The sequence below is a fragment of the Chaetodon auriga genome, chromosome 5, assembly GCF_051107435.1.
Source record: "Chaetodon auriga isolate fChaAug3 chromosome 5, fChaAug3.hap1, whole genome shotgun sequence".
Taxonomy (NCBI): domain Eukaryota; kingdom Metazoa; phylum Chordata; class Actinopteri; order Chaetodontiformes; family Chaetodontidae; genus Chaetodon; species Chaetodon auriga.
In genome coordinates this window covers 17,932,394-17,960,081 of record NC_135078.1, presented here as the reverse complement: position 1 = coordinate 17,960,081, position 27,688 = coordinate 17,932,394, and the positions used below count along the sequence as shown (strand labels likewise).

The 27,688-nt window shown below is 42.9% G+C and overlaps 2 protein-coding genes across 3 annotated transcripts in view; both read left to right on the top strand.

The window, feature by feature from the left end:
• dock8 (dedicator of cytokinesis 8) overlaps nt 1-17,379 on the top strand; it is a 50,347-nt gene extending 32,968 nt beyond the window's left edge. For both annotated transcript variants that reach the window (XM_076730792.1, XM_076730794.1), the window contains 18 exons: nt 1,048-1,230; nt 1,445-1,571; nt 1,980-2,067; nt 2,156-2,252; nt 2,782-2,916; nt 3,516-3,668; nt 6,143-6,301; nt 6,391-6,491; nt 7,657-7,849; nt 8,460-8,603; nt 8,980-9,111; nt 9,494-9,628; nt 10,102-10,191; nt 10,606-10,842; nt 10,933-11,076; nt 12,214-12,320; nt 14,749-14,919; nt 15,563-17,379. In XM_076730792.1, the coding sequence (XP_076586907.1) occupies nt 1,048-1,230; nt 1,445-1,571; nt 1,980-2,067; nt 2,156-2,252; nt 2,782-2,916; nt 3,516-3,668; nt 6,143-6,301; nt 6,391-6,491; nt 7,657-7,849; nt 8,460-8,603; nt 8,980-9,111; nt 9,494-9,628; nt 10,102-10,191; nt 10,606-10,842; nt 10,933-11,076; nt 12,214-12,320; nt 14,749-14,919; nt 15,563-15,614 (2,448 nt within the window). In that variant the 3' untranslated portion in view covers nt 15,615-17,379. The remainder of the gene's footprint in view (nt 1-1,047; nt 1,231-1,444; nt 1,572-1,979; nt 2,068-2,155; nt 2,253-2,781; nt 2,917-3,515; nt 3,669-6,142; nt 6,302-6,390; nt 6,492-7,656; nt 7,850-8,459; nt 8,604-8,979; nt 9,112-9,493; nt 9,629-10,101; nt 10,192-10,605; nt 10,843-10,932; nt 11,077-12,213; nt 12,321-14,748; nt 14,920-15,562) is intronic.
• A 404-nt stretch (nt 17,380-17,783) lies between these two features.
• aopep (aminopeptidase O (putative)) overlaps nt 17,784-27,688 on the top strand; it is a 74,088-nt gene continuing 64,183 nt past the window's right edge. Inside the window, exons 1-6 of the mRNA XM_076731425.1 lie at nt 17,784-17,812; nt 19,164-19,999; nt 20,311-20,480; nt 21,177-21,426; nt 22,249-22,462; nt 22,917-23,038. Of these exons, the coding sequence (XP_076587540.1) occupies nt 19,206-19,999; nt 20,311-20,480; nt 21,177-21,426; nt 22,249-22,462; nt 22,917-23,038 (1,550 nt within the window). The 5' untranslated portion in view covers nt 17,784-17,812; nt 19,164-19,205. The remainder of the gene's footprint in view (nt 17,813-19,163; nt 20,000-20,310; nt 20,481-21,176; nt 21,427-22,248; nt 22,463-22,916; nt 23,039-27,688) is intronic.

The window sequence follows — 27,688 nt, the reverse complement described above, 5'->3', positions numbered from 1 at the left end:
CATAAGTGAACAGGGCCGTCCTCTCTGACAAACACATCCATCAAATGTAGCTACAGCAACAACACAGGCACTAAAACTGAGCACTACCATTCTCTTCCTCTTTCTCTGCTGCTTTCCAAGACATGAATCGCTTCTTTGTATGTTGTAACATGAAATACTGCTGTGGAGAAACTGATTTTCACTAAACTGAGCCATCGGCCTGGTATCCATCACAAATCCAAACATGGCTGCCAGAGAGCTTGTTCCTCATTTTCAGGCAGTTCCCCTTCAAACAATCTTTGAATCTTTTACTCTTAGCAACAGAAATGATTTTACGCATGAAACATATTTTCAAATAAACAAGGGATGCTTTTGATTACATGCTACAAATATTTGATGTTTGCTTCTGGTAAGCTTCACTCAGTCCTGCCGTGAGAGACCTGGAAACCAGGTTTTAGGTGGGACACCTAGAGCACTAGGAGGTTAATGGCTACATTTATCAAAGCTGCCACACAGTGAAGCAGCAGTAGCCCTCTATAGTAGCGATTCATCATCACACGAACGAAGGTAAATTAATCTGCTGTAGATTTAATGCCTATGAAGATGGGGAAGAGAACCGTACTTCACTAAAGCCCGTGTGGAAAGTGACCAGCCATGTTTGTGCTTTAGAGAAGCTTGTGAGTGATATACTGTTAGTTTGTTCGATGCACTCATTATATACTCTATAATTGGGACCTTGTTTTGTATGCATCACTTTGATTTTTGACTTCTGGTACATTAACATGAAACATTACAACAGAATGCGATAATTTGGTAATCCTTTTTGAAAACAGCACAAAGACCATGTATTTCATGTTTTACCTAATTAACTTGCTTATTCTGAATTTGACGCCAGCGACATGTTTCAAACTGAAGCAACAAAAGACTGGGAAAGTTGTGGAATGCTCCAAAAAACACCTGTTTGGAACATTCCACAGGTACACAGGTTGATTGGTAACAGGTGATAGTATCATGATTGAGTATGAAAGGCTGAACTACTGTGCTGTATGTGTCCTCTCCCCTTCACAGCAAGGTAAATCCATAGCCACCCTGGCAGCAGACACCAGTCGCCACCTGTTGGTATGTTTCCTGTGGGTGATGAAGAACGCTGACAAGAGCCTGATTCAGCGCTGGACCATAGATATGCCTCCCTCGCAGCTCAACAAGCTGCTGGAGCTCCTCACTATTTGTGTGTCCTGCTTTGAGTACAGGGTCAGTTTGCTCATGTGCATCAGTCACTTGAATTCATTTTACGTTTGCATAAATACAGATGGAAACTTTGCATAGCGTGGCTGTGTATTTGTGTATTTTGTCTGCATGTTTATTTATCATACAGCTTAAGGTTAAATGCATCTATCATAAAATATTAAAACTGCACCCACTTCATGTTTATACTCGGTGCATGTGTTTTTATGCATGCTTCTAGGGTAAGCAGAGCACTGACAAAGTGAGCACCCAGGCCTTACAGAAATCTCATCAGGCCAAGCTGCAGCTGGAAGAAGCTCTGCTAAGAGGAACGGGAGCCCGCGGGGAAATGATGAAACGAGTTGGAGGTAGTGTATCTCCTCGCACTTAAAGGAATACCTTTCGGGATTGCGCGTCTGTCAAATCTGGATCTACGTTTTCTGCAATATTTCAAAGTTTTTGAACATGAACTCCCTCCAAAATGAGTGGACACAAATGTTATCAGTGTTTTATAAATGTGCGGTCAGCAAGTCACCGCAGGAACCAATTTCAGGTTACACAGTCTTTGCTTAGGCACTCAGGGATTTTGTCTGTGTTGAACAGCGTTTCAAATATGAATATACTCTGCTGTATATGGACACCAATTCAATGTTTGATTATTGTGAGAATACATTTCTAATTGTTTAATATTTATCAGCAATTATTAATCACTCTTTTATTGGTTTCCTCACTGGCTGTTTTTGTCAACTGATCAGCTTCTGTTGAATCCCTCACAGGTATGGATAGGACCATGGGTCAGAGAGAGCACCTACGATGGAGGAAAGATCTCACTCAGTGGAGACAAACCAATGAGAAACAGGATAAGTAAGTTACAGCTTGATTTCTTCTTGCTTTATCACTGTCTGTCCTTTCCTTTCTAAATACCTGCCTTACTCTCACCACCTCCCACCAGGACGAAAGCAGAGTTAGACCAGGAGGCTCTGATCAGTGGAAACTTAGTGACGGAGAGTAACCTCATAGTGCTGGACCTGCTGGAAACCATTGTACAGGTACGGGTCATGCGATATCTTAAAACACTGCATGTACACAACATGAACATGTGAAAAATATAATGCAGTCCTTTGGCAGTTTGGCATTTGGTATTAGATTGTAATATTTTGCAGATGCAAGGAGACCCAAGAGTCAACAAAAGATTGTCTTTCATCAAGAATCCCTATTGAAAAATTCTTGATTAGGTGTTTGAGCAAACCCTGATCAGCTTTCTTGATTATGGCTTGAAAGTACTCAGCTTGTCCAAAGCAGAGCATGTCATGTAGTGTGTTATTACCATAAAACGGAGTAAAAAAACAAAACAGGTTGAATGCAAAGGTAAATATTTGTAGTTGTTCAGAGTAAAGACAATATGTAGTGTGTTGAGCACAAGATAGTGTGATGTGACGCTATCTACACGTCACATGTTTCAGTCTTAGCCTGAAACATATCTGTGTAGTTTTGCATTCAAGTGGCTGCCAAGTGTATTCACAGTATTACCATTTGTCTGATATGATTTGGTCATTTTTTCATCTGTTTCCTGTCCAGGCAGTGCCATTGGCTGAGTGTAAGGACAGCGTGGTTGGCGGGGTGTTGAAGGTGTTACTCCACTCTCTCACCTGCAACCAGAGTACCACTTTCCTCTCTCACACCTTCAGCACACTCAGAGGGCTTGTGGTCAAGGTACTGTTTTCTAATATGTGTGTGCGTGCGTGCGTGCGTGCGGGCGTGCTTGTGTTTAAGATGAAGGCTGCGGTTAAGGTTGGAGTAAAGATTAGAGTTAGCCAAGTAGTCGTTCTGGTAATGGTAATGGTTAATCTCCAGAAAACTAATTTAAGTCTATGTAATGGCCCCAAAAGTGATGAAAACCTAACATCGGTGTGTGTGTGTGTGTGTGTGTGTGTGTGTGTGTGTGTGTTTGTGTTTGTGTTTGTGTTTGTGTGTGTGTGTGTGTGTGTGTGTGTGTGTGTTTGTGTTTGTGTTTGTGTGTGTGTGTGTGTCTGTGTGTGTGTGTGTGTGTGTACGCGTGTATGCGTGTGTGCGTGTGCGTGCTTGGTTGCACTTAGCGAAAATTTAGGAGGAGGTGTGTGTGTGGGTGGGTGTGTATACACAAACACTATCTGTGTCTAAATTAAATGTCCTTATTTGCTTGTGGGGGTGGCAAACTGCTGATACAAGCCTGAATTATTTGTGTATCTATGTGTGCGTGCGTGTGTGTCTGTCTATCTGTGTATATCACCTTGTGTGTGGTTTCATTTGTCCGTGTGTGTGTTTGTGTGTAGTTTGGGGACCTGTTGTTTGAGGAGGAGGCGGAGCAGTGTGCGGACCTGTGCCAGAAGGTGCTTCAGTACTGCAGCAGCCCTGTCGATGAGAACAGGAGCCAGGCCTGTGCCACCCTCTACCTCATCATGAGATACAGCTACAGCAATGCCAGTGTAAGCACACACACACACACACACACACACACACACACACAAAAGATGGTACTGTGCACATGTTTCAGTGGGTTGTAAAGATGCACACATACATCTAAACACCCACACAAAGCAAATGTCAGGCAAGTGTTAACCTTCCTGTCAGATAAAACCTTATCCAACATCTAAGATTGCAGAATAAATTGCATTTATGTCAGATTAAATTTAATCTAAGTGCACATGAGAGAACTGCTTATGATGCACATAGAAACAGGGAGTTGCACACATCCTGTCTTATCCTCTCCACTTTTCCTCTCCTGCTCGGCTTTAATGTCTTTTCCATGTCTATTTTGAGCGTGCCGCAGAAAGTTTCTGCTGAAGGATGTGTCTCTGAGTAGAGAGCAGAGAGATATGTCACTGTCTGCCTCCCCATGTTCCTACCCCTCTTTAACTAATGACAGCCAGACCTCTGTGTGTGTGTGTGTGTGTGTGTGTGTGTGTGTGTGTGTGTGTGTGTTTCAGCACATATGTGTGAATGTGTAAGTATATGTGCCTCAAGGGCTGGGAGAGAGAGAGAGAGAGAGAGAGAGAATGTGGAAGGGGCGGAAAGGAGGAAATCATGATAGAGATAGAGGAGTGTGTTTGCCAGAGGTGAAGCAGTGATGGAGGGAAATAAAAAGATTGAAAAGAGACAGATCTGAAGGGAAGGAGGTTTAGGATACAGTATCTTCTTTCATTTTCTCTGCTCGTTCGATAACTGCTGTTGCAGTCGATATTTCCTGTGTTTACAGTCTGTACACTTTAATGAAAGTCAGACACCAGCCTGTGGAGCACACTGACACACACGCACACACACACGCACACACACACACACACACAGTATCTCCAGTTTAAAGAGAGTATTTCCCATCTGCGTGTCCCAGCATATGTTTGTTTATATGGTGTATACAGAGGGAGCTGTGATCTGAATTAGCGTAGCAGCCGTATGACTCATTCACACAGAACTTACTCTCTACCTCTTCCTTTGTTTATGTTGTCATCCCTTCATCTGCCCTCGTCTTGCTCTCCGTCTGTCACACACACTTTTCCCCACTCTCCGTCATTTACTTTCATTTTAGATTGCTGTAATAAAGAGAAAAAATACCCGGCTGCATTTCCAGAAATGGAACAAATCACTGAGAAGCAGATACCTGCGGTTAAAACGTGTCCAGTTATGGGAAGGTTGGAAAGACAGCTGGAGGAAAAGGGGGCAGATGAGAAAGAGAGCGAGAGAGAAAGACAAAGAGGGTTATGTGTTGACTTAAGCTATCATTTAGGCTACTTTTCAGTGCACACACACATGTACACACTGAGTTAGAGGGTAGTGATGGGTGGTTAGGCTCTGGCTCCATGCTCAGTTGAACAGAATGGGGCCGTAGAGATGATCCATGGGTGATTATGTCTCTGCTAATGGGAGATCATTTCCCGCTTAGCTGGTCATGCTGGAGATAGATGGGACTTCACACATCCACGAGCACACTCCGTCTCTCGCACACATGCACACACACACACACACGTCCTCGCTGCAGAGGATGGAGGGGTGTTTGTCAGGCCTGTTATCTCGGACAGGTAGTGTGAAGGATGGAGAGACAAGGAAAGGGAGGGGAGAAGGAGACAGAAAAAAACAAAAACAGCTCACCAATGTTATTCTTTTCTAATTGTGTCAACATATCTGTCGCAGCTTTCTTATTTTGTGTGCTGCCAAATAGTGATAGCATAACTGAAATGAGCTTGGCATGAGCAAAGTGTGTCCAAAGATGATGAGTTTGAAAAGATTTTGGAAGAAGAAGAAGAAAAGATCCTCTCTACATCCAACATTTGATGATTTTCAGTTTCTATCTATTTTCCTAGTTTATTTAGCTTTTATATTATCTCTGTTGGGAGCTTGAAGGTCAGATAAAGAATGGTTGAATTACCAGAAAGGGGATATATCCCATATATTATAAAAGCTTTTGGATCATAGTTCTGCCCAATATTTGTTAATTTTTGGAGGGCAATAACTAATAGAGTTAATAGTAGCAGCTGTAGTAGTACTTGTAGTCGTAGTCAAAGGAACAGCAACAGCAGTATTTGTATCTTATGTCTGTTGCCAACACAAGGGGTATATTAGACCATAAGAATAAAAAGGAAATTAAATAATGTATATTAGAGAACATTTTAAGACTAATGTGGTATTTTGGAGCTGACAAACAAACGTTTTGGATTGTGCCTGATAAAGAGCCTCTTTTGTTGAAGTAAATACATGCCCTGAACATTACTGGAAGTTTTATGGTAATAAGCAATTTAGAGGCAAAAGGTAGTCAAATTGGACCAGAAAACAGGGATGTTCATGCTTGTTGAATGATAGCAAGCCATTTCTAGCCATTGAATGTATTACACTTTTTTCTTTAGCTTGCAGTGAACGCTGCAACGTGTTAAACGCTGATGTTCACTGTGGTCTCCTCTGTCTTCGTCAGAACTTCTCAAGAGTGAAGATGCAGGTCACCATGTCTCTGGCCTCACTGGTGGGCAAGTCATCAGACTTCCAGGAGGAATACCTGCGACGCTCACTCCGCACCATCCTGGCCTACGCAGAGGAGGACACGGACATGCAGAACACTCAGCTGCCCTCACAGGTATAGAGCAGTGCCCACAATCGTGTACAACGCTGCTGATACTGATCGTATTGTAGTTTCACACATGCCTCTTGTGTCTTTAATTTCAGGTGGATGAACTTCTACGAAACCTCAACAGTATTTTGTCAGACACAGTGAAGATGAGGGAGTTCCAGGAAGATCCTGAGATGCTCATGGACCTCATGTACAGGTGAGAAACCGAAAGCATCACCAGTAAAAGGCTGTCTCCCTGTCTCTCTCTGTGTTCAGTGTCTCTAAATACCTCAGTGTCTTCTCTCTCTCGCTCTCTCATCACCCTGTGGCTTCTCTCTATGTTGCGCTGCTGTTTCCTATTTCTCTGTGGTCTGGGCTGTTTTGCTTCTATTTGGTGCCCTCACTATGGTAACCATGTGGTAGCAGTTTAGTCCTCTGATCCCGCTTTGTGTATATGCAAATGCAAACAGTGTGTGTGTATGAGTGTGTGCAAGAACACGAAGGGGGAAACACTGAGACAAAGAGAGCATACATGTGCTGTATGTTGATTTAGGCACTTCACCTCCACATGCTCTAATGTCACCTGCATGTGTCATTTATCATGCACCTTTCTGTTTGGGTTTTGGTCCCAGTCACCTGGTGAGTGTTTGGCGGCTGCACAGAATGACCCATTAGCTTTACAACCATACCTAGACTCGCTCCACCTCCAAGCTCCCAAACACACAGGTCATTGATGCACAAGACATTTGGTCTCCAGATGCCTGAATTCATGTGTAGGTATAGTATAGTGACTCACCTGCTTTATAAACAAATTCATTCAGTGTTTTAGATTTATTCCCATGTTGTTAGGCTAATGATTATTCATGCATTCCAGGAACAGGAAAACATTTTCCATATTTTTTTCTTGCCCATAAAAACGCTAATCGACCCAAATACTTTCATCGCTGCTACACTCACGCTCATGCGCTCATTTTGTTTTTAGATATTCAATCTCTACGTGTATTGTGTTTTACAGAATACACAGCCATTATAAATGCCGAAAAGGACCGGAAAAAAAGGGATAAAACTTAACTTGTGATATTTTAAGAACCATAAAAGATATCAAAAAGTGGAGAGAAAGCTGAATATTTCAAAGTCTTCTGCCAAAATATTTATCGACATAGATATAGCCACTAAATACATCAGGACTGCAGCACTTGAACTAACAACTCGCTTCAAATAAAATTCTTTAAACCTGTATTTGCGTCTTTACTGCTTTTGTGCACGTTGGTCTCTTGTTTATGTTGTATTTATTGTCTTAAAACTGGTTCCAAGTTTCCTTGGTCAAATAAATGAAAAAGAAAAGAAGAAAATTAACAATATCCCACCCCCCACCCCCCCAGGATAGCGAAGGGTTACCAGACGTCTCCTGACCTCCGTCTGACCTGGCTGCAGAACATGGCAGAGAAACACAACAACAGGAAGTGTTACACTGAGTCGGCTATGTGTCTGGTGCACGCTGCTGCCCTCGTGGCCGAGTATCTCAGCATGCTGGAGGACCACAAGTACCTGCCTGTTGGCAGCGTCACCTTCCAGGTAGAGAGCACAAATACAGATAGACTCACCAAATTAGCAAGGAACTAATAGCAGACACATGTTCAGACTGAAAACAGGAACACACAAAATAAGCATTCATCATTTGTTTGTCATGACAGTTGGTTGTTTTGCTGAACAGAGGCGGACCCTCCCCTACACAACACACCACATCACACATCTCCCCACGGAATATTTCCAAATTTGGGTGTGTGTGTCCAGAGGGGGGAGCTGTACACTCATAACGTCAACATATAAATATGGTCCCCTGGTAGCGCTGCTTAACACAGCGCCTTTGAAGTTGAAGGGGGGAAAAAGGCAAATGTGTTCCTGTGGGAACATGTGAACAGACTGTTTCCCTGAACTGAAAACAAACAGTTATAACAGTAACTATGAAGATGCTGCTATCGATGAGCTGTGTCACACACAGGACCTCTGGGGCGCTTTGGTGCAGGACACTTTTACCTGCAGCAGTCAGCAGGTCATTGATCGGATGCTCATCAAATTAGTTCCATTTCCCACTGTAGGACATCTCCTTTTAAAGTCAGCCATGTGACTGATTATTCGATTAGGAGGGCTAATTGATTGATTAGCTGACTGTTTGTCTCCTCAGAACATCTCCCCCAATGTGCTGGAGGAGTCGGCAGTGTCGGATGACATCCTGTCCCCGGACGAGGACGGGGTGTGTTCGGGGCGCTACTTCACTGAGAGCGGCCTGGTGGGATTGCTCGAGCAGGCTGCTGAGCTCTTCAGCAATGTGAGACAATGAAGCTGTACTGATATTTAGGATTATATTCGGTGTTAATCTAGAACCCTTTAGCTGTGCCAATCACCTTTTTTAGTAATGTTTAGAGGATGATTTACATAATTCAAAGCAGGAATTAACACACAAAAGACTCCGTCCTCCTTAAAGTAGTTTTAATGCAGTAACTATCAAGTTGATAGCTAACAGTACAGTGTGTAGTATGGAATTCGGGTACAGCAGATGTTTGCACATGTTTTGGTAATGGTAGATATTAGGGCGGTCACGCCATGAAACATCTGGTTTGATGTTTTTTGTGTTAAAAGCAAATATTCCCTCTTTCTATACTGTATGCGGTCATGCTAACCCGCAGTGATGGCTGTCTCATCAGGGTGGTCTCTACGAGGCAGTGAATGAGGTCTACAAGATCATCATACCAATCCTAGAGGCTCACAGAGATTTCAGAAAACTGGCATCCACTCATGACAAACTGCAGAGAGCCTTTGATAACATCATCCAGAAGGTAATAACAGTATGGCACTGTAGGGGTTGGTTTATTCGATTAAGATTAAAGTAGAAATAAGAAGGCAGTGAGATACTGTAGTAGATCATGTAGATCCTTTGCAGAATGGAAAGCCTAAATGTCCTTATTCAGTATTTCTTAAGTACGTAGAACCTGTTCCTTTAGAATGACTTTGGATAACTAAGATCCTTGAAAAAGACAATTAACATTATTGTTTCTTCAAATGCTTTGCAGGCAGAGCAGATTTTAAACTGAACTCTTCAAAGTGCTCTTCACAATAAAGACCCCATAAAAAGCTATTAGTACAATGAGATAGAATATGTTAACAATGTCATACTGATTAGAAACTAATATAAAATCCTCTCTTTGGTGTCCCCCCCAGGGCCATAAGAGGATGTTTGGAACCTATTTCCGGGTCGGTTTTTATGGGGCCAAGTTCGGCGACCTGGACGAACGGGAATTCATTTACAAGGAGCCAGGGATCACACATCTGCCTGAGATATCACACAGGCTGGAGGTACGAGAGAGAGGAGAGTGTGTGTATGTGCGCTAATATGCATGTTGTGAATGAATGTGTGACTGAGGTGGAGTGAAAGGGGAAGATGGTGACTGGCTGGACTGGTGGAATCTGATAATGACTGAGAGACTTTGAGTGAATAGAATGACTGAGGGCAAGACTCACAATCATCCATCTGCTTTGAGTGAGTTTTTGGAAAACTTGGAATTCATTTGCATGCTTAAGAGGAGAAATAATGTCATTTAGAACAATACGATGTCAGCCTCACTCTTGAATCAAACAAATCAGTGAATCAGTTGCTAAATGAAATTTAAATTATTTCATGCTTTCAAGAGCTTGTTTTTTTATCATTTTATTCTTACATGAACAGCCTTGAATGGTAATGAAATCTGTCTTCTATTTGCATAAAAATCACAATTGACTATATTCGGAAAAATACTGTGTACTAACTACACAATTTCCCCCACTCCTAGAACTTCTACAGTCAGTGTTTTGGAGACGACACATTAGTGATGATCAAGGACTCTACACCAGTGAACAGAAAACAACTCAACCCCAACAAGGTGGGTGACTGTAAGGCCACACCGCTGATTGTGCTTCATGTCTGTACTGTAATTAAAAGATATTAACAACCCTGCTGGTTGAAATAAATTTTTACATTATCAAAAACTAACATCATCTTACATGTACACATAATATAGTAAATAGTCAGTATAGTACATACAGTAGTAGGTATGGATTATGAATATGTGTGTATAATATGTAAAGTTAGAGCTAGCGGCAGTCACAAAATATGCTAATAAATTATATTCATGTTCACAAGTAGGAAATGTTGACACAGGTAATATCACCAGTATCAGTGTGTACATATCGTGTGTATATACAGATTGAAATTTATGCAGAAACAAACGTCTGTAATACTTTAAAAAAAAAAAAAAAAAAACTGTCAGTGAACAGTAAACTCCACTCCTCTCCAGGCATATATCCAGATCACTTACGTGGAGCCCTTCTTTGATGACTACGAGATGAAAGACCGGATGACAAACTTTGAGAAGAACTTCAACCTGCGGCGCTTCATGTACACCACGCCCTTCACCAAGAGCGGACGGCCGCGGGGTGAACTCAACGAGCAGTACAAGAGGAAGACCATCCTCACCACCATGCATGCCTTCCCCTACGTCAAGACTCGCATCAACGTCATCCAGAAAGAGGAGGTAAGTGTCAAATTCATGGTGCGGAACATGGAGCAGCTTTTCTCCACATTTGTTGCTTGATGATTGTGGTAATAAATTTTTTGTTTGCAGTTTGACCTGACTCCGATTGAGGTGGCCATAGAGGACATGCAGAAGAAGACTAGAGAGCTAGCAGTCGCCACGCATAGAGAACAGCCTGATGCTAAGATGTTACAGATGCTGCTACAAGGCTCTGTGGGAGCAACTGTGAACCAGGTAAGAACAATGTGGATTTTCCGTGTACGAAGGCACTGCTTCTGCTTTCTGCTAATGTCTGCTCCTGTTATAGCTGGAATGATCTCTTACTTTGTGTTTAACCAAATGATGGTAGTTCTGCCAAAATGATTGCTCTTTGCATCACACACGGCCCCTTTGTCCCCCTGAGTGTTCCTTCTTAATGTGCAAGGGAAAATAAACCTGAATAATTTACCTCTATTTATCTTATCACATTTACAGTTTCCATTGTAGTCACAGAGTGCAGGTGGGAGACATGACAGTGATCACACATCAAAGCCTTCACCCCATCCATAACCCTAATCCTTCCTTTGCTTTTCCCCTGATTTAGTTAAAACGTCAATTCATGGCCCCTCTTCCTTTCATGTCTCTGCTACACGGCGTGCTGAACCGGAGGTCTCTTTGATCTGATAGCTTCCAGGTCCTGCCAGCATGGTGAATGTTGGAGTAATGATGAAGCTAGCTACAGCGTCTGCACTCCCTCCTCCTATGCTTTATCTTCCAGCGTCTAATCTGACAGGTCCCTTGCTCCGAAGTGATGGTTGTGTACATAACGCTAATGCTCAGCAGCTCCGTAAACATATAACTCTCGGCTGTAATCAGCACAGGAGGCTGGGTTTCTGCGTGTGGGTCCGCGGCTCAGACCAAGGACTGAGGCCCAATGCGTTTCTGATGCTAATCAGAGCTGTTTAACTGTGCCTGTCGTGATGCAGGCGCTGTGCAAGCGTGCTGTGGTTTTATGATGAATATAAGTTAGGATAACAAGATCTCATACTGGGCAAATGGGAGCCAAATGGTGGGTGTATGCGGGGTTTGTGGTGACATTAGCAATGCAGGAGGCTAATCATGGCTCCCTCTCTGATCTGATATCTTCCTCATGTTCTAGTTCAGCGTCTTGGCCCTTTGCTGCCATTAAGCATTCGGTTAGGAAGTCATTTCCCCCTGTCTGAATGAGGGGCATTCTCATCCTCCTTTGTTCGCACGCTCTCAAACGCTTCCTCTCGTACCTCCTCTCTTTCCTTCCTCCGCTCTGTTTGTGTTTTCTCTTTCTTTGTCTCTCTAACTCTGTCTCCTTGTTTTTGTCCCTTTCCTCCTCTCTGCACTCCCCCTCCATTGTAGGGCCCATTGGAGGTGGCGCAGGTCTTCCTGAATGAGATCCCAGCGGACCCGAAGCTCTTCCGTCACCACAATAAACTGCGCCTGTGTTTCAAAGAGTTTATAATGAGGTAAGATGCGATCAAAGAAACACCACCTAGTGACTACACACACGGCACTAAAGTCATGCAAAAAAATGAGGAAAAACACCACAAAAATCCCCAAAAACAAGAACTTTCATGGTGAGCCGTAAACTTAAAGTAGTTCACCAACTATTTTACTTGAATTTGCATTTCTGCTTCTTTTTATTGCTCCCAATGGCTGGCACTGGCTCAGTAGGTGGAAGTATAGAACAATACTTCAAAGAGATTTCTAAGTAGAAGATTCAGTATCTTTGTGAGACTTGACTCAGAAGGAGTGAAAGTCTTCTCCAGGATGCTCTATGTATACACCATACTTGTGTCAGTGTAGGAAGATAAAAGAGCGCCGTTGACAACTGCGACTGATGGAGACTGATATCCTGCTGTTTAAGCAGAGTGTCAGTCTACATGCAGAGACGGAAGTCATAATCTCCCCCAAATTACATACCAGACGATAGTTAAAGAAACAGGTACAGTAAGAGGAGTGTGAGTAATTTATCTCCCTGTGATGGGGGATATTTTTTCATTTCCCATACGACAGAGGAAGATATTTTTCCTCATAACATCACTAAGCAGTTCTTCTTCTAGAACTGCAAAGCTTTATTGTTCCCAAGAGTTTCATTATATTTTGAATATTCAGAACATAATTTAGGGGGCGTGAGGATATGCTGATTTTGTGCAGAAGACGTGTGTCATTGGCGCAGGCACGCGTGTGTGTGTGTGTGTGTGTGTATTTGTATGTGTGTGCTCTCAGCTCGTGGGCATGTGCCGCTTGCCTCCAAAAGGTGGTTTTCATTTTCTAACCCTCATGTCACATTCCAGCTGCCTTGATTGCTACAAGCAGGTTGGCAAATATTTACTGTAATTTCGGAAAGGTTTATTTTCTATCCTAAATCCGGGCAAGCTGGCACCGGACCTTTTGTGTGCCAATCTTCTTGACAGTGACGTTGTGAAAAAATCCACTCGAGAAAACACTGTTTTCTAAGTGGGTCAGCTTTTTCCCCACTGACTGAAAGCTTGTCTCCCTCAGACATCAGGCCTCACACCCAAACTTGTCATCTGTTGTGCAACGCATTACTGTAAATTCTGCTTTTCGACTGCTTGCTCATTATGTGTGAACAGATGCGCTGTGATGTTCAGGGTGGGTCAAAGATATGGCTGCATCAGCAACATCACAACAGCAAGAATATTCCTTCAATACTTAGATTCACCTGGAATCTTTCATTTGGACAAAGACCAGGATGTTAACAGAAGTTGTTTCCCTGTATTAAAGTCAAGAAGAAAATCCTCCTCCTCTCTCTTGAAAAGTCAAAGTCACTTTATTTGTTCTGCAGAATCGACCTCAAAAGCTAATGCCTGCTGGCATTTCTAAAATACATTGTCTTTCAGATTAAGGTTTGAAGAGAGGATTGTTTGGACAGGTTGTTCACATGATTGACGTGTTGCTGCCGTCTCGACTTACTTCCCCTTTGCTCTTAATTTGGATTATCTGCCTCCAGTATCTGACAAAGATGTGGGTGATCTTACAAATACACGAAGAGCCGTGCATATTTTTCATTGAAGAAAGCTCATTTAGTCGATTTTAAAATTAAGACACATAAATATTGTAGATACTCATCAGTAGAATTCATTTTTAAAAATTCAGATAGAGAGCTGCAGTACCAGGAGATGTTTTTATGGCTCGGCTTTTAATCTTGTGAAACGTCCTCAATGCTCTTTGCCCTCTGTATTTACTGTATACCGTTACACGGCATTGCAGTTTCCATATTATCCTCATTAAAAGCTCAGAGATAAACTCTGACATGTGTTAGCAATCACCACAGTCTCTCTGATTTCCATCAGGCTGCTCTGTATGTTGGCCATTATACATGTCTTGATAGAGGACTACGGGGAGACCCCATACCTGCTTTGTGCTCTTAGTTCAGCTCAGATCTTGTGGCGCCCTCCTTCACCATAAGGCATTTTCCTTTTTATTTGTTAGTCATTTGTGATTTGGAGTTTTACCTCTGCTGTTCCTTTTAACTGTGTTTGAAAACAGCCTTGAGGGTCATTCACAGTTGAACTCATATTCCAGCGGTGGTACTTAGAAAGATCTAATGGGTATATAGGAGTTCCTTACAGTCAAGTACATTGTTAGCTTATTTAGGCTTCTTGCATGCAAAGGAGTCTAATTTATGTCAAGTAGTTAGAGGATGTTGTTAGCACGAAACAGTGCAATGTATTTGTGAAGACTTGAGGGTATAGAGGGGATTACAGCAAGACTAGGTTGCGTAGAATCGTTGCTAAAGATGCTCTTGAGTTTGAGGCTATTGCATTAAAAAGGTTAAGGAGTGCATTTGCATTTTTTTTAATCTCATGGACATTTAAGAGCACACATTATAAAGCTGATCCAAACCCTGCTCTGCTCTCTGTCCTGTAGGTGTGGTGAGGCTGTAGAGAAGAATAAGCACCTGATCACAGCGGACCAGAAAGAGTACCAGCAGGAGCTGAAGAAGAACTACAACCGTCTGAGAGAGAGCCTGAGGCCCATGCTGGAGAGGAAGATTCCCGAGCTCTATAAGCCCATCATCAGGCCCCGGCTGGAGAACAGGTAAACGGGGCCACCAAGTCAAACAGCCAATACCGCTTTGACAAGAGATGTATCATTGATCTTTTCATCACTCTGTATGATTGCTGAGCCTAAAGGAAAGGCAGAACAAATGGAATTGAGCAGAGATCCATTCACAATGTCCGTGTCACCTCTACAAATATCGATAGCCGAGGCAGAGCCACAGTACACAGACTGAGCGTTTAACCAATTCCATGGCCAGATTGGACTATTACTAAAGGCTGATTGTGCTGAAACAATGTGAAAATATTAGGAAAATAAAAAATCTGATTCTTGATATTTTAGAGTTTAAGAATATCTGATAACCACACAAATTGATATATACACATGAATATAAAAAATCATAAAGTAAGTTGCGATAACCTTAATATCTTACGCTCAATCCTCTCATGTGTGACGATGAGTAATACTGAAAACTTTGAAAGGCGTCACAGTCGGTAAACAGTGAGTAATTGATATGAAAATTCCTGTTTTTGTGCTTTGCTCATGGAAACATTTACCTTACATCTCTACTCCTACCTGCCCTTACTGTTACTCCTCCTCCTCCTCATCGTCATCATTTCTCATCTTTCTCCTCTGTCGTCTTTCCCTTCTTTCCTCATCCCCTGTCCTCTCCCTCTCACAGGGATTCCTTCAAACGTCTGAGTTTCCGCAGAGCTCCGGAGGAAAACTCCTGAGATGCCACAGCTCGTCTGAGAGAGAGAGAGAGAGAGAGAGAGAGAGAGAGGGCGCTACAGAGAGGAAGGGGAGGCTGTCACACAGCCGACAGAGGAAAAGAGAAGATGAGATGAAAGGGGAGAAAAACGAGGAGAGGAACTGCTGGTGATACCCCTGCACTCCCCTGCGCAGGAGTTGTACATTGTGTCCACAATGGAGGACTCACAGTTTCTCAACAGCCCAGCAGTGTTTATTAAAGCCTGCTGCATGTCGACTTTTATGATTTCACGGTTGTTCGTTACAGGAGGCAAAAGGAGAGCGAGCACATAGAATTAGGGAGGTGGGAATCTCAAGCAAAGTGTAGCTTATTGAGCATTTCACTGTAAAATCTTCAGATGCTTTGGCTCTGTTGATTTCCTTTTTTTTTTTTTTTTTTTTGGATAACTTCAAGTCCTAATAATGCTGCAAACATTTCCTGTGGGTTTGTATAGAAGCAGACTGGAGTCCCTCTCAGGCCCAGGGCCTGTATGTGTGCCAATAATGCTCGTGCCCTGCGCGTATGCGTCTATAGAAGTGTGAATGGATGTGTGTTTATTCAGATAATGTTTGGAGTAGAAGATTTTGGTGCCAAACTGAAGTCACTTTGTACACGGTGATGATAAATGATTCTGCTATGTGCTGAAGGGCCTTTGAAATTCCACTCTGGGCGTCTGTGCGTGACATGTGCCCCTTAGAGCAGCAAGCTTGTGCACTGGAAAAATAGACACAATTCCCTGTCTTAACTCTTCAAGCCAGTCTCTTCTTATTATTGTTGGACATACAGCACCTGGCCATGTAGCTAATAGAGGAGTTTAACTTATTAAGAGTTATCTGATGGAACTTCACAGGAGGCAGATTAAATGACGTGTGGCTTACCTCTGAATCCACATTTTGTATATAGCATCACATCAGATAGTTACAGAGATGTTTACAAAGGTATGAAAAACTATTTTGCATTTTATTTTATGGAATTGTATTTTTTAGACGAATAGAAGCAATAATGATATTAATTGGAAATATTATTCAGTAGGCAGGATTCAGTGACTAAGTGTACTGTAACAGTCTCAGTGTATGTTCCAGTAGTTTCTGTACCTGTTTGTAAATAGACCACTTCCTACGATACACACGGTGCCAAATTGAATTCCTTATTTACTTAGGAACTGAGTTAGGCTACTTCACTAGAAATGCAATATTTTCAAAAGTCTCTCCACACAGCTGTGCTTTGCAGTGTGAACAGTGTTTACTGCATATTTCAGAATACATTCCAGAGGAGAAATTTACAACCTGATTTTATTTGACATCCATGAAACGGCTCATTTTATCTGTGTCATGTTGCAGCTCGTACTGTGTGCCAGTAATGTAAATGTGCTCGGCATTTCAAAAGTGGGTATACATTTTTATGTACATTATTAATACTCACGTGTATATTGTTCGCTTCGTTTCCAGGTACATCTCTTATTTATGAACTGTTGAATGTTTTTAAAATGGCTAAATAAGATGAAAACAGTCAAACAGTGGGTGTATTAATTGTGAGAATTAAAATGTATACCTATTTTTGAAACTTGCAGTATATTGCAAAAAGTTGGTGTTACAAGATATTGGTGGCATTTCACCACTAGAGACTGCATTTATGTTTCTTTGTCAGTTATGTCTTATGTTCATACTTGTGTTTTACTAAATGTGGAATTTTAACTTGTCATGCATACAATGCTTTTGAAGCACCTGAATAAAGTTAATATATGCACATGTTGTCACCTTTGTGTGTAGTGACTATTAATAATAATAAGAATGATTATCATTATTATTATTATTATGATTATTACTAAAGAGTCGTATCACTGGCAAGTTAATATTTGGAGACTTACATTTAATTTTCAAGTCATCGAAATGCCATAGCATCACTACAATTACTTCTAATTTCTAATTTTATCCACATTTTAGGGCTACAGTTTTCTCTATCTCAGTATTACGATCATTACAGTTTATTCAACTTCTCACTGATTGATAACATTTGTCTATAAACATCCTTTTCGTCCATTAATCTTAGATAAACCGAATACATACTATGAACTACACAACGGGTTTAAAAAGCGGGAAGAGAGTGAGGGAAAAACTACAATCTCCCGCTGTCGCGTCGATGTGACGACATCACTGCGCGCCGTCGACATGCCGGATACAGGTTAGTTGTAGATTTCATTCACAGCAAACGTCTGCTTATGATTCCCAGCGCCGTTTGTGTACAGTTGCTTTTCGGCGTGTTGTTAAATACATCGTTAGCTACAGTGAAGCGTGTTTATTTCTGGCGGCACCGCTGTTGTTGTTTCGGACGTTGAGTTTTGAATAGCAGACTAAAGACTTGTAAAGTTAGCCAAACTCTCTCGTGCACAACTCACAGCTAGCTTCACACCGCCTTTAAATTTAAAGCTCAAGCGTTGATTCAAAATGATTGGTCTTTTTGTGCTGTCTTTCATGAGTCACAGCGTTTTCCTCCGCCGTCACATGACTTCATGTGTGTCAAGGTGCTTAACCATGACTTAAAGTTGACAAACGTGTGCTTTTGTTCTTTAGTCTGTAAAGTAATGAAACCCAAATGCCGACTCACCCTTGATAATGGGAGCAGTAACGTTGCCTTCTTTCTCGTCTTACTTTAGCATGCATGAAAGGCAAAGTCTGACCTGTTTTGCCTGTAAGGACACTGAATGTGTCCTGACGTGCCGTAGTTCAAACGTTCACAAGAGTCTTGCAGTAAACCTTCAGTAGAGCTATTTCCTCTTTAATCTCTATATTTATTCCACTGAGCCCATTGCAACTCATATTAAAAGTCTTTTTCAATTCCATAGTAATAGTATGAAGAAATGAAGTCAGCATAATTGCAACAATACTCTCCAGCCGTAGTGGTCGTACAGGTCAGAGTTTGGTACTTTTAGCCAGCCAGTAATGGGTGACATTAAGGTTTTTCTGCCTTTTCCTGTTGCTGTTTTTCTGTGCATGTAGTTTTATGAATATACTCATGCACCGAATAACCTCTGAGGATTTCCTGCTGTAAATGGTAATTGCACATCTGTCTTGCCAAGCCTGCTACATGCCCCAAGCAGGCTAAATGGAAGGATTGTGACAGCAAAAGCTCTCATATACTGTACAGCAGGAGAGCTTTAATATAGGCCACTGCAGACAGTTAGCTGTTCCTGGTGCTGGGCTGAGGTGATTTGCTATTACTGCTGTCTTAACACAGATCAAAATGGGGGTCATGAAATGCTTTCCTGTTTGGAAACATATGTGGAATGTGTCAGCAGATGGAGTTTGATACTTAAGTTTGAGTTGAGCATACAGACCCTGACAGATTTGGCTTCATCGCGGTGCACTGGCAGAGCTCTTAATTCGCAAGTTAAAGTACCTCAGCCCACAGGAAGCTGTAGTCTAATAGTTTTGTCTGAGACTTGCATAAACATAGTCTTATTCAGATTGCAACTCAAATGTTTGTAACTCTAAAAACATAAATAAATAAAGCTTTATTTCTGGTTGCCTCCTAGGTTTTGCCAGCCTCTGCAAAACTTTGACGCCATTTGTGTGACATGGAGCCAGACGGGGACCTAAACCCTGACACAGATGACCTTCCACTCCGAGCCAATACTAACCACATACTTGTCAGACACTATGCGCTGGACCTGACTGTTCATTTTGACAGGAAGGTCATCAGTGGTAGTGTTGTTCTGTTCCTCAAGCCTTGCCCTGGACCGGGGACTAAGGCTGAGGATGACATTGGACCTGGAACTGGAGTGGGAGCTGGCACTGTAGAGCCTGGAGGGAGTCAGGATGGGACTGGGAAGACTACGGCAAGGATGGAGGACATGTGTGGCACTAGAGAAAGAGATGGAGCTAAATTTCAGGCTGTGTCTGGGGTTGAGTCACTGAATGCAGCTAAAACCGAAACTATTCAGTCTTCACATTTGTGGGAAACCACCAGTGACGATGATTTCACCTTAGTGCTGGACTGCTGTGACCTCGATGTGTCAAAGGTCGAAGAAGTGGACATCACCTCTGTGTCAGCCATATCTGGCCTCCTACCAGGGCTTGCGTCTGAGAGGTCAGGGGACAGTTCAGGGAACCCACAAGCAACCTCTATCCAGAACCTCATTTCCATGCCCTCTAGCCAATGGAAGCAGAGGAACCAGCTCTTTTCCCTGTGTAGCCGTGCAGCTGGTATTCAGGATGGCAGCTCACTGCATTTTCATAGAGACCGATGGAGTCTGCAGGTGAGGAAGACGGGGGTCGCGTCACCTCAGGAGTTCCCTCATGCCCTCAGGATCTGCTACGAGACGAGGCCAACAGGAGGCTCCGTGAGGTGGACTAAAGACCAGGACAGCAGGTTCGTCTCAGGATGCAAAACGTTCAATAGAACAGCAGTTTCACTGTATGATTAGACTCCCTAAGACTGGCAACCGACAGCACATCTGCTCTGATTTCTGCCACTCGAATTACAGTGTAATGTTCTGAGCTTGCCGCGTTAGAATAGAATAATTCGGATTCATTAATTCACAAAAACATGCCTCAGGCTGTTATAGTCTGTTTTGTGTATGGATGATTTAAATGCGTGTGTGTGCGTGCGTGCACATTTGGTGGATCCTTTGAGCATTTAAAAGAGGGTTGTTTATAGTTTACCATTGTTTACCCTTCCAGGGTGTGTGTTTACACTGCCGGCTCTCCCATCAACAATCGAGCCCTCTTCCCCTGCCAGGAGCCGCCTGTTGCCATGTCAACATGGCAGGCAACAGTACGGGCCCCCAGCGAGTGTGTGGTTTTGATGAGTGGGGAGGAGCAGACTGTACCTATTGAGGACGGGGACACACGTAAGCATACCAGCGTATGATACCTTCTCTCTGTAGACCCTTGATTAGAAAATGTTTCTTATAGTTGATTGACTATTGGTTCAAAAATTAAAAAGCATTTTTCTCAATACATGTTTGTTTCTAGTGTCAAGTATTGGAAATTGGCATTGGATGCTTGGCAAATTGTTTCCTGATCTAAACAAGGAAATCACACAGCTTTGCCAAGTTTTAACTGCATTTAGGCCACGTTCTTGTACAGCTGCTTGTGTTGAGATGGCATTGAACACTGATGCATGTGAGGAATTTGGCTTACTTCGTTAAATGAAAAAGGAGATTGTAGAGAATCATGCAAGCTATTGAAAAGTTATTAAATTATTGGGGCCTGGACTTGAGTATGAACCGAACCAATCAGAGCTTTGTACCGTAGGTGGATTAAGAATGACAGCGTTTTCTTGCTGGGTCAGAGCCAAATGGATACATGTGTGTGACATTAATGCATCTGTACAGGTTGATCTGTGTCATCTGAAATGTTGGCATCGCTCTCTGCTGATGAGCGAGGACCAAACAGAAAATGTCTAAGATGAAGAAGACATTAGACTGAATATTTACTCCAACCTTTTCCTTGATTTCTCCCCCCACGCTCTGTTATCTAAACTCCACTTCTCTACTTTTGGCATTTTTATCATTTCTGTCCTCCCCTTCCTCTTCTGTCTACAGGTTTAATCTGGAATTACTACGTCACCATGCCCATGCCTGCCTCCACCTTCACCTTGGCAGTGGGCCACTGGCGCCAAGTCACTGTAGAAATTCCCCCAGCATTGGAAGCAGAGGTGAGGGACAGGACACACTGTGGCAATCTGGCCAAACTCGCGGCTGGACCTGGGGAGTGGACTGAGGCTGAGCTCGTGTCTGGACTTGGAAGCTCTACCAGCCAAGTAGTAAAGGGCTCTCCACTCCAGACTGGCAGGTATTTTATTATTTTTCCTGTGTTCTTTTCTTCTTGTAAGACCTCCTTCTCTCCAGACTGTTATTAACCCAAGTCTGGCCCTTTAGCATTCCATGGTCAAACTTTCCTCTCGCCATACCAAAAATGGTGTAGGTGAAGTTAGTGTGATGGATAGAGTGTAGCACTCAATCAGCTTTTTATGACAAGTGCCTTAAAGCTTGCACCAAAGTACACTGGGCTCAATTATCTTTGGAGACCGAAAAAGTAAAGCTGACATAAATTTTATGGAGGTACAGGATATAGAGTAGAGGCTGGGGCATTAGAGAGGCCTGGCTCGCTGTGGGCTGGCCAGGGTTGGGCTGGGGTCTCCCTCTCCGCTGGCCAGCAGGTTGGCAGTTCTGCCAGTGGTTTCCAGTAATCCTCCTCCTCCCCTCGCAGTTTTCCTCCAGCAGCAGCACAGCTGTAGCCTGCTGCAGACCCCAGGAATCTCCCACTACAAGGAAGGCCTTTATTTTCAGTGAATGGCTGAAGGGAAACTTGGATGTCGTTCGAAAACCTTTGGAACAGTTCTGATGCTGAGGATGGAGTTAGTCCTGGATATTGGATTTAGAGTGACTGAGATTGCATGTCGGCACCTAGATATTTTTGGGATCACTGTGGTTTGCTTTTGTGACGTATATATACACCATATTTCCACTGCTTTCATTTCCATGCAGCGGGACACATTGTACCATATTTGGTCCACCACCTCAAGAACTGTGTATTCTTTCAATAAGAAATTTCATTAAATTGCCGTTATTAACCTTGGATTAAACTTTTCTTCCTCGTTTTAATCTGCTACAGCGGAGACCAGACCACCCGCTCAGGCTCTGCATTCTGTTACTCTTCCCTTGAGGATGACGGGCTCTCTGTAACTGATTACTCAGGCATGGTGGATGACGGCATCTCTTGTTCCCATGGTGACTACCCTTGCCGATTTGCTGAGCGGTCGGCTAGGTCCCAGCGGGTGATTCCACACCGTGTGTTTGGCCCTGTCTGCTTGCTGCGGAAGGCCCAGGTGGAGTTTTGACAAAGAGCCACGGAGACTTGAGCTAATTATATTTTATATGATAAGAAGAGACAGTTATCGTCAGTTAATGTTTGCATCATTATGCCCGAGGTTGTACGAGACTGTATTCACACGAGGGCCACTTATAACATTCCTCATACTCTATATGTGAATTTCTAACTGGAGTAACACTTATGAGTGTTAAGTCAAAGGCATTTGCCCATTTATTCAATTCTGAGCTTACAATGCCTGTTAGAACAGTAAGTGCAGTCAACTCAAACTTATTACTTACTAGATATTCTCTGAGCTGGACCACATTGAACCATCATAGATATACACAACTATGTTGAAGAACAAATATGTGTCTGTACTCATAATATGTTCTAATAAACTATTATATCCTATGCATCATATTAAATGCAAATATCTAATTCAGGAAAAACTTGTTGCTCTCCTTTTGCAGACTATCCTCCAGCTGTTGCCTCGATGTTTGGCTGCAGCCCACAGTGTTCTGGGGGTTCATCCGTTCCCCCGCCTTGATGTTCTCATCGTCCCAGCAGGGTTCTCCAGTCTGGGCATGGCCAGGTAATGACACCTAGGTCTTTGGTAGAATGGGGGAAGGTGTAGACTGGGGAAGGAAGTTAGGAAGACGAGTTGTGAACAGGCTTGTGAGTTCAAATGTTGTTGATGTAGATACATTTTAGAGGTATTTTGCATATTTGGTGTTCAAGGAATTAATGGCAAAGGATTAAAATCCCCCTGTGGGTTTTAAGGATGGTAGTTATGTCTGTGGCTTCATTACTACAAGAGACAACTTCCACATTACACAATAGGGATCCATTGTTAATGCAAAATATTGAATGGAGTAGCTTTAAGATTTTGGAGTTGTGCCTTTGCATTGTTTCTGTATTCTATTTAAGTAGGTGTATGCTGGCCAGTTTTTGGACAATAATTTACAAGTTGTAAAGAAACAGAACATCAAAGATTTGCCACAGCAAAGCTATAGCCAGCACTTTATTATTCTTCAACTTTATCCTGCTGCTTCTGGTTTGGTTTTCTGTGCTGTGTGATTAATGGCATACTTCACATTTCAAACCCCCTCACTCTGTCTCAGTCTTCTTTGTGGTGATCTTCCACATTGGAATCACTTTATTAAAGAATTAAAGAGTCCAACCGTAACTCCCTCTAAACTCTGCAGTCACTTGTCATCCCTTCTTATTTCCCTCAACGTAACCACTTTCAACACAGCCTGTGGGACTTTTCTTCTGACATTTAGGATATCCATGGCCTTCATAAAAGGATGCGTTTCAGTTATGAATTTGACATGGAATGCTGCCTCTATTAAATTTTTGTTTTCTTTTTTATCAGCAAGAAAAATAGTAGAAAGTAGGCAGACAAAGCAATCTTCAGCCTCTACTTAAAACCTTTTCCCATACACCATCCTTGTCTTCTTTCATCGGCCCATAATTAACCCTCTACTTTTCATTACTTTTTCTATTCCCTCCGTTCCCTCATCCCTTTTTAAAATGCTACTCCTCCCTTCCCTCATCCTGTTTCCAAAACTCACCGCCTCTTTCTTCCTCCATCCCTTTTTCCATTCCAATCAGCTCTTTTCCTGCAACGACCTCCTGCCACATATCGTAACCTGTTCACATTTTTTAAAATATATGTATTTTTTAATTTCAGCCATGAAGTGGACACTCTCAGCCAAGTCAGTCCAGTTTACACTGTACTTTCTCCATCCCTCCCTCCAAACATAACATGGCTCTTCCTTCTTCTTTAATTCATTTTACTTACCCTTAAAGACCCCGAAACCCTCACCCAAACCCTAACTCTCTTGATGAGAGAGGTGGCTAACCTCTTCTCTGGGCACAGGGTCATCGACTCACTCAATAGGCTGCTGTGTTATACAGTATCTTTTCTTTTTTTTTTGTCAGCAGAGGTTTCAGGTGGCCTGCAGGCTCTCTGCTCCACACTAGACCTGTGTGTATTTATATATGCATGTTTGTGTGCAGTTTTAGTGGAGGTCTGAGGGAAGATGGGTGGGCACAAAGCCACAGGATTACAGATTCGCTGTCCTATGCACGATAGTTAATTCTCCTCTATGTATTTCTTTGTTCCCACTTTTCTCCCCCTCCACTCACTCTCCATATTTATCCCACTTTTATGACCCTATTTTCCCTTTTTCTATCGTCCTTCTGTCCTGAGAATCTGTACTGCCCCGCTTCTGTCACGTCTTCACCCTTCTTCTCTTTTCACCTCGCAACTTAGTTTTTCTCTTTGCCCTCATAATATCCCTAAATCTCCAAGTCCCCTGTGTTTGCCATCATTCTCTGTCCTCTCCACTTCAGTGTGCGGTCGATCACTCTTCAGGCTGGCCTCTAGCATTCTAGTAATAGTTTCTCTGGAAATCTAGTTTCATATTTTCTCTGCAATATAGTACTTTCAGCTGGCGAAGAAGTCATATGAATGAAGTTTAAATTAGAAATTGCGAGAAAATAAAGACCATCAACGACTGGCCTTTTTTAAACTTGTGTTGATAAAGTAAACTGATTAGGGTGGTCAGTGAACGTTGTCCCAGTGTCTGCGGTCTGAAACCACCGTCTCTCTTTCTCTCTGTCTGCCTTTTTCCTCTCCCCCGGCGGCCTCCCTGGAGAATAGTGCCCCAGACAGGATATGAGCTCATACCTGAATATGTATTCCGTGTGAATTTCTGACGGTATAGCCAAAAGGGGTCTCAATCAGAGATATTTTGAAGGACACAGAGCGACAACAGGGCCACAGTCTGGACCTAGTTCTCAACTTTGCATACTTATTTTGACTACTTCACATAAAATACAGAGCTGTCTTTGATCTACAGAAAATCTTTCCCCTCCATCTTGTGAAAATCTGTCTCCCTGCTGTATTTATTTTGAACGGACATCAAGTGCACACAGAGGCTGTTCTGCTGTGGCTGTTGCCTGACGGATGTTTTCTTTCCCTTATGAGGATAACTCCCAGGCACTTATCCCTCTTGCCCTGCATGCTTAGACTCCAGTTAGCCACAGATGACAGAGAAGAGATTTAGGGCCTTCATTAAGCTTCAGACAGCACCTGCACTGACTCCCTATAAAACTCTGCATGGGTCTTAACCCAATGTCAGCTCACTGCATCCTTCCCTCAGTGCAGGTGGTTCAGTCCTGCATGCCTCCACACTTAACCACGGGGTTGTGCCATATGAAGGCAGGGAGGTCAACCAAAATGGAAGCGTAGATTGAGATGGAGATGAGAGGGAGATGAAGAGGGTAAAGGCGGGGTTCACGACAGGCCAGCGGACCCCCAGGATGTGGGAGAGGATGTGTGGATTATTCCCAGCAACAAAAGCCATTAGCCCCTGGAAGGACTTCAGAGACTGGTGCTATTTAATCTAGAGATTGGGAGGTATGTGGGCCCCAGTGCTTGGGACCAAGCCAAGTGCCGTTTTTGTGCAGTGCCCCAGTGGAAACAGCAGGAGTGGAGGGGCTATGGGACGAGGAGCTGTGGCAAGGAGGTATGAAGCTGTTGTGGTGTGATAGGGAGAAGGGAGGGCAGAGGCGCAACAGGGGAGGATACGCAGTGGCGTGAAGTTTTTATCCTGAGATACGAAGAGGGAGGGCAGGAAACTGAAGATTAAGGAGTCAAGTAAGGGCAGGTCTGCATTCAAGGGCTGTGCTGCGTACACTGTTCACCCACAGGGCTTTCTGATTTTCACACACACACACACACACACACACACACACACACACATACACACACACACACAAAGGGTTGGGCTTACGCAAATGTAGCTTCCAGGGAAGAAGCCAGTCAGCGGTTCATGGGATTTTTTTTTAAATTCTGTGTAACAATGACAGCGTCAGTCTGTCATATTTTAATATAATTCTCATGTCCGACTTTGGCTCCAAGAGTTGTTAAGGACCAAGTTATCAACACATGCATATCAGCCTGCAACAGGCATACTATAGATACCAACCAATATCTTCTCTTTCTTCTTCCACTAGAAACACTGCTGTGTTCATGCTACCAGTAAAACCTTTAAGACATCTAGGAGCCAAAAAAGGAGAAGAAGAAAAATACAGGATGGTTAAACATTGATAGAAGAGTATGGATAAGGGATGATGAGGTGTCTGAGATAACAGGAACAAAAACCCATTATGAAGGAGTTGCCGTCTGTGAACACAGTTGGGGAATCCCTTTCAGTTCCTTCACTTTCCGGCCCGTATAATAAAAGCTCATTTTCCTGAGTGATTGAAGGACATGCCGTAAACCAAAGCTCTAAATATAATGAACCTGCTCTGCGCTGCCACGGTCAGACCTCCTACTCTTTCCTGAACATTAGTAATTAGTAATGTCTGTGTGCGTGTGTGCATTTTACACGTGTGCCTTTATTTTCTATGTGCCTGAGCTCATTCCTTCTCCTTTTTCTATCTGGATGTGTAATCTCCTCGTTACATCTCGACCACGTCATTTGGTTCCGACTAGGAGTGACAGGAAGGGCACGGCATTTCCTCCCGCTCTTTGAAGCTGAGGTCTATGTAACCCAAAGATCCCTGTGTTTGCAGCGTGCCCAAAATGAAGACACGCCTGACGTCCCTGAGAAAGCGGTGGTTTCCCCGCGTTTTGTCCAGAAATGACACAAGTGTTGAAACGCGCCTTTTAGGACTGTGGGTGATGTGGGTTTTGTTTTGCTCCACTGTAGACAGGCAGATTCCTGTGCTTGTGTTTGTATGAATGCCTGTATTGTTCAAATAATGGTGTAAGGATGTGTATTTAGTGCAGTGGGCTGACGTCAGAGGAATGCTACACAGATCATTTGTCATTGCCAGTTATCTTCTGTTTTTGTCTGGTGGTGAACTTTACACCTTTTTGTAAGTTAACATGTTTTTGACATTTGGGTTATCCTCCAGTTATGGCTGTAATTGAGCCAGCTCAATGTGCAATTGTTTGTTGTTTCTTTTGGGGTTTTTTGTGACCGGGAAGGGAGTGCCGCCCCACACCAGTTGATGGTGGGCTCTGATGAATCAACACACACACACACACACACACACACACACACACACACACACACATACAGTACTTAAACATATCAGTCTCTCAGCACGTCTCATTGCAGAATAACACAAACACACTGTACAAACAGGCTTCTTGCAAACGTGTTTATTGCCAGCATTTTTTTTTCTACTACAACTATACACATAATTTCCCCTGATGCTACAT